Here is a 6721-nt window from a genome sequence, read left to right on the forward strand (position 1 = left end):
TCTTTGCAGCGCGTTTCTGTATTTGGTTGTGCTGGGTCTTTGCAGCGCGTTTCTGTATTTGGTTTTGTTGTAGGTCTTTGCAGCGCGTTTCTGTATTTGGTTTTGTTGTAGGTCTTTGCAGCGCGTTTCTGTATTTGGTTGTGTTGTGGGTCTTTGGTTCTGTATTTGGTTGTGTTGTGAGTCTTTTAGGCGCATGAGTTGTCGTCAACTGATGAAGATGTTTTCTTAATTTACTGGTGTTTTTTTTTCTATTTGCATGTGTGGTTTTTTTTCATTTGAGCTCTCCTGACCACCGTAGAAAACTGTATCTAAAATGAAAGTTACGCAATATTAACTTCTTGTTTATTGAACTGTTGAATAAAAATATCACACTGACACAGTTGTGCTCATGGCTGTAATACCTGCTATGGCTCCAGTTGTGCTGATATTTGGAACAACACTCTTACTTATGTAATATTGCTAAATTACATGAATTTGCAAACTATAAATCAACATTGTGACCACATTAGATGTAATATTTGCTAGATAAATGCACATTTCAATGACATGCAGCAGCTTCCAGTTCAGTAGAAATATACATGAAAGAAAGGTGCATTTAATGGGATCTTTATCTTCAATGCTTTCTTTTTAGCTGTCTTCCTCTCACCTCTGCATGTCCTCCTGGATTTAGGGTCTTGCTACAGCGTTCACACTTGAGACAGAATTTGTGCCAGTCTTTTCCCAGAGATGTCACTTTCTCCGCTATAAGACACAAAGAGATTTATTCCCTTTACAGATCATCATTCATCTGAGGATGTACATTAAGATTATGGTTTAAGGGGCTCTTTGAATAAAAGTGTTAAAAACTCTCCCCTGAAACCACTATCTTCATTATAACAATTGAGCTGAAATTACTCCGTAGGGACTCTTACTGTAATGATGCCTGGCATAGATCAGAGATTTTATGAAATGGTAGTTTGAGTCTCGTCTGACCGTGTCTCGTCAGAAAGAAAAGAAAAAAAAAAGATTTATGCTGGTCCACCTAGATGTGTTTATCCATTTAGTCTTTTGTCAATGCACCTCTTAATGTGTCTAACTAAGTCCACTGAGAGATAATGTGAAGCCTAATGTCCGTCTGTTTACTGTCTCATCGAGGATGTCAGGGAGATGTGGACGATTCCGAAACACTATCATAGAGTGAAAGGTTCTTATCAAATCTGGCCGCATCATATCGAGGCTGGAATATTCCAGGCATGTGCCTCAGCGAGCACAGAACACCCTCATGAGCAGTTCTCCACAGAGCAGCGTCACGTCACTGTGACTCAAGACTGAACAACAGCACAATAACATTTTAGGTCAAACTTTGAGAAATCCATTCAAGGATGTTTTTGTTTATTTGTGTGTTCTATTGCAGGATTGCCTCAGGGTAACAAATCCATTTTCTTCATTTTGCAAGCACATGATGCATATAAAGCAATAACACGGCTATTAAAGAAGGCATGCCTTTGAATAAACTGATAAAACGGGAACAATTATGTCAATTTAAGATTTATATCTATCCATACATCACAGTAACACACAAGTGTTACACAAATACATGTTTTTATGTAATAATTATATGTTATACCCACTATATGTTATAAAAGATTTCTATTTTAAATAAATGCTGCTCTTTTGAAATTTCTATTCATCAAAAAATCCAGAAAAAAATATATCACGGCTTCCACAAAAATATTAAGCAACACAACTGATTTTTTAACATATATACAAGAAATGTTTCTTGAGAAATTCAGTATATTAGAATAATTTCTGAAGGATCGTATGACACTGAAGACTGGAATAATAATGCTGACAATTCATATTTGGCATCACAAATACAAGTTAAATTAAAATAGAAAACAGCTGTTTTAATTTGTAATAATATTTCACATTATTATGTATTTTTGATCAAATAAACACAGCCTTGGTGAGCATAAGAGTCTTCTTAGTGAATTTAAGAGAAGTTAAAATAAAATGTAACCTATTAGCCAGTTCTAGTTTCTGTGATGTATCAGTTTGACAACTTTCCATTGCCATGTAGTTTTGTTTCCAGGCAACTAGCTAAAATGGAAATATATTTATTTATTAAAATATTATATTATTATTTTTAGATAATTTTAATAATATTATTTATAAAAAAATTGTTTTGCTTTTATGGTGTCTAATTTATGCTAAGTGCATGCATTATCACATTTTGTCTTCAGTCTATTTTCTTCTCCATCTTTCTGCTCACAAACAGACATACCCACACAGCAGGGCATTAACAAGATTAAAAACTGAATGTTTTTTGTGGTGCAGACAAATGCGCGGGAGTTGAACAGACAGTATTTAGTTATTGTCTCTGGACTTGTAGTTCTGCTTAATGCTTTCATGATGCTCTCGTAACCCGAGTATCAAATGAGCTGTTTCCATAGTGAGGATATATGCATGGCAAATTGCAGGTTGCAAGCACTTCAGAATCAAAAGAGAAAAAAAAACTTTTGGAAATACTACTGATAAATAATCTTTTAAATAATACACTTTTATGGATCAAAAAAGGTTTTTAAAGGAATAGTTCACCCAAAAATTAAAATATGAAATTCTGAAAATGTACTCACCCTCAGGTCATCCAAGATGTAGATGAGTTTGTTTCTTCACCGGAACAGATTTGGAGAAATTTAGCTATACATCACTTTAGCTTTGCATCACCACACAACTCCAGTCCGTCAATTAAAGTTTGGAAGAAACAAATCCATCATTAAGATGTTCTGAACTTTAAACAATTGCTTCTGGCCAAAATACCAGTCTATAACCCATAATAACACTTCCTCCAGTAAAAAGTCCATCATTTGTTGCCCTCTCTGGTGTTTAATGTTTTGGACGGTTTTCACTTGTAAACGGTGCTTGATCTGTGCATATTTATCTCCTGATTCAGACAAGATCACATTTTTACAGAATATTATTGATAGAGGACTCATATTTATGCCAGAAGCAATGGTTTGAAGTTAAAAACACCTTAATGATAAATTTGTAAATTGTGTAAAACACAGCATTCTTCTTCACAAGACGTTAACTGATGGGCTGGAGTCGTGTGGATTATTGTGATGTTTTTATCAGCTGTTTGGACTCTCATTCTGACGGCACCCATTCACTGCAGAGGATCCATTGGTAAGCAAGTGTTGTTGCCAAATTTCTCCAAATCTGTTCCAATGAAGATATGTACAAACTCATCTTGGATGGCCTGAGGGGGGAGAGTACTTTTTTTTGTTTTTCATTTTTGGGTGAACTGTTCCCTTCAACCACTGACTGGAAAGAGAAAGGCAAACTGCTTAGATGGCACATTTGTGTGGGCAAAAAGCATGTTTTTAAAGCCATTTAAAGATAACCGTGTGCCAGGTTGCATACTTAAAGGTTGTTTGCGGCATTCAAGTGAATAGGAATGCTTTCTCAGGTCACAGCTAGTCTCAAGAGAGCGAGTAGCAGCCAGAGACAAAGTGGATCTCACATTTTAATTATTATAGCGCTCAGTGGGAGGGAGTCAGCTCAGCATATTATATTAAGCACAGACAAATTTCTAATCTGCCAATCATTCATGTTGATGTTCTGCCTTAAAAAGACAAAGTATAGCCTTGTATTAATTTTATGTAATAATTTTAGCTGACAGCTGTTGATGATAAATAATAAATTGATATAATGAGTAATTACGCTGTGGGGACAAATGTCAAATGACACCTGCACTTTAAAATAATTTAGGCCTAGTTACATTTAACCAGAGAAGATAAAGAACATGAAAAAAGGAGCAGTTTAACATTTTCCAATGAATCAAAATGTGTTACACACCCCATTCACAGGAGGCTTTTTGAATGAAGGGAAAGTAAAGGCCCATAAATAATGTATAGACTGGACAGGAGAGGGTAGAGAATGTTTACCGGACCCATAAAATGGGTCAAATCAGATTGACTGCTGGCTATTCAATCTAGTTAGTGGTTACATTTCAATTTGTGATGGTGTATTGGTTGACACTAATTAAATACTTGTTTCACTCACGACTGTTAACATTAAAAATATATATATATTGATATTATCTGATATTGAAAATCCACCACCCACCTAATTATTATTTTTGCATGTTTTACAGTCACCCGTTTTAACCAAAGAATAAATCCTAGTGCAATGGGATTATCAGCTTTAATAGTGCCATGCAATATATACTTTCATTCATCCTGATTCTGCATTTCATGCTTCATCCATAATCAAATCAGAAAACTCTCTCTACTTACACATTGGTGATTCATGGATCTTATTTCACTGCACGAGCTCAATATTTATGGTATCTCAAATACCATGCATATAAAATACTCAGCAGATTAGCTGCGCCGTCCAATGCAGAAATCATGTGGATCTTAATAAGAAAACGAATTCATTTACTAAGAATAACGTGCACCCGTGATAAGCCAGGTAATCACCATCGAGTCCACGCTGTGTGGTTTGCAGACGTTGTTTACAACGCATGCGAGAATGAAAATAATGAAAGTACATTCAGACACTACACGACATCTACGGTGCAGTCGTTTCAGCCAGCGCGTGCATTGTTTTATCCGTGGCTTTGCAAAATAGAAGAAAAATGTACAACTTACCAAAATAAACAGTTTTGTCACATTTGGGACATTTTGATGCCATGTTCCGTGCAAAGCTGGGATTTCCTTTGATTTAAGCACGTTTTCTTTTATTTAGACCTGACTGAGTGGATGCGACTCGCTCGTTCTCAGCGATGCTCAAAGCGCGAGCGCATCCTCCCTTTCAAGATCGCCAGCGCGGATCCTCCCTCGATGACGTCAGCGGGCTAGTGCATGTGCTCACCCTTCATTTCATTAGAGCAGTGGTTCCCAACACTGGTCCTGGAGGCACCCCAACACTGCACGTTGCGTGTCTCCTTTCTCTGACACACCAATTTCAGGTGTTGGAGTGAATCAGGTGTGTTTGATTAAGGAGACATGCAAAATGTGCAGTGTGGGGGTGCCTCCAGGTATGGCAAGCCGTTTTGACTTTTATTCATTCTCAGGATATGAATTCTTGATATCAACAATTCAATTTTCACTAGTTAAAATGTTAATTCTTGATATCAGGAATTAGATTTCTACTAGTAACAATTGCTATTTTTGATATCAGCAACTACATTTCCACTAGTAACAATGTTAATTCTTGATATCAACAATTACTTTTCAACTAGTAAAAACTATAATTCTTGATATCTGTAATTGTATTTTCACTAGTTAAATGTCACCATAGGCTGCCATTCAAAATCAATTGTTGATATCAAGAATTAATTTCTTACTAGTTGAAATTCCAATTTCACATATCAGAAATACAATTCTTACTAGTAAAAACCTTTATTTTTGATATCAGTAATCACATGGTTACTAGTACGGATGTCTCTTCTTGATATCAACAATTTAATTGTCACTAGTGACAATGTTCATTTCTGATATCTGGAAATGTATTTCTGATTTCAACAATTGGGAGGGTAATACTTACTAGTAACAATCACATTCATGATATCAGAAATGAACATTGTCACTAGTGACAATTACAGGACCAGGGTTGGGAACCACTGCATTAGACTACCGATTTCAGTTCAGCGCACTCCCCCTCTTTCTGCGGAGCTACAGACATCATGTCAAAAACCTTATAATTTCTGGCAAGTTACCTGTTTCACCTGAACACTACATATAGGCTACTACACTGATAAACAATTCTTATATTATTAGTTTTATTGCCAGGTTTACACATACGAGGAATTTGTTTTGGTGACAGACACTTCCACAGCACAAACAGAATGACAGCGACAAGACAGATAATAAAAATAGAATAAGTAGTATGAAATAGCAACATACAATATTTTTTTTTGAAAAAAAAAAAAATATATATATATACAAAATAGTCGGCTTTGTCCCGCAAATTCTCTTCCTGTCTTCTCAAGCGAGCTCAGTTATGAATACTAAGGCATCTCTTCTCATTAATTGCTCTCACATACAGCTTAGCTGGGATCATCACTGCATTTTTGACTCAGTCCAATTAATACTAATCACAGCATCAAACTGGCTGAGTGAGAAGATTGCACTGTCAGAGCAACTGATCATCTTGGAAATTCATTAACAAAAGAAAGAAGAAAGGAAAGAAAGGGACTCTAGTGGATATAGCAACCAGGTTTTAGTTTTTGACCTTCAGCTTTCAAAATGTTTGGACAATTTGTCATTAGCATTCATTAAGGTGCTGGTTCCAGAAACAGACCAGAACTAAAATGAACAGACGGACTTTTCCTTGTAGAATGGCCTAACATGGAAGAGTGAGACTGTCTGCTTCAACGGCTCAAGGCATTTGTGAAATATCAGAAGGTATGAAGCTGAATTATTTATAAGGTACCCCAATATGATAAATTAAAAGGAAGTGACTCATAAACAGATGACAACATGATAGCAGATCAAGGCTTATGCAAAGCAGAGCTCAAGACAATTTTTTTGTTTGTTTTGTTTTCTGCTGGCTCAGTCAAACATGATGTTGTCTACTTACCATGCAAATATATTTACTAGCCCTAGTGAAAATGCAGGTGTTTAGGGCATTTATTGTAAATAAATAAACTTGTGATTTAGTGGCATACTAAATCAATTCAAAGCATTCATTATGTCAAACAAAACCAAATATTTAAGTTTGCAAGACATTAAAA

The 6721-nt window shown here is 35.8% G+C and overlaps 1 protein-coding gene across 1 annotated transcript in view; it reads right to left on the reverse strand.

Moving 5' to 3' along the window:
- Positions 1-4902, reverse strand: part of LOC107549535 (cysteine-rich protein 2-like) — a 19044-nt gene extending 14142 nt beyond the window's left edge. Inside the window, exons 1-2 of the mRNA XM_016230666.1 lie at positions 4635-4902; positions 647-741 (exon numbers count right to left, since the gene is read on the reverse strand). Coding sequence (XP_016086152.1) covers positions 647-741; positions 4635-4677 — 138 coding nt within the window. The 5' untranslated portion in view covers positions 4678-4902. The remainder of the gene's footprint in view (positions 1-646; positions 742-4634) is intronic.
- Positions 4903-6721: the final 1819 nt, after the last annotated feature.

Source organism: Sinocyclocheilus grahami, unplaced genomic scaffold (genome assembly GCF_001515645.1).
Source record: "Sinocyclocheilus grahami isolate Dianchi unplaced genomic scaffold, SAMN03320097.WGS_v1.1 scaffold374.1, whole genome shotgun sequence".
Lineage (NCBI taxonomy): Eukaryota > Metazoa > Chordata > Actinopteri > Cypriniformes > Cyprinidae > Sinocyclocheilus > Sinocyclocheilus grahami.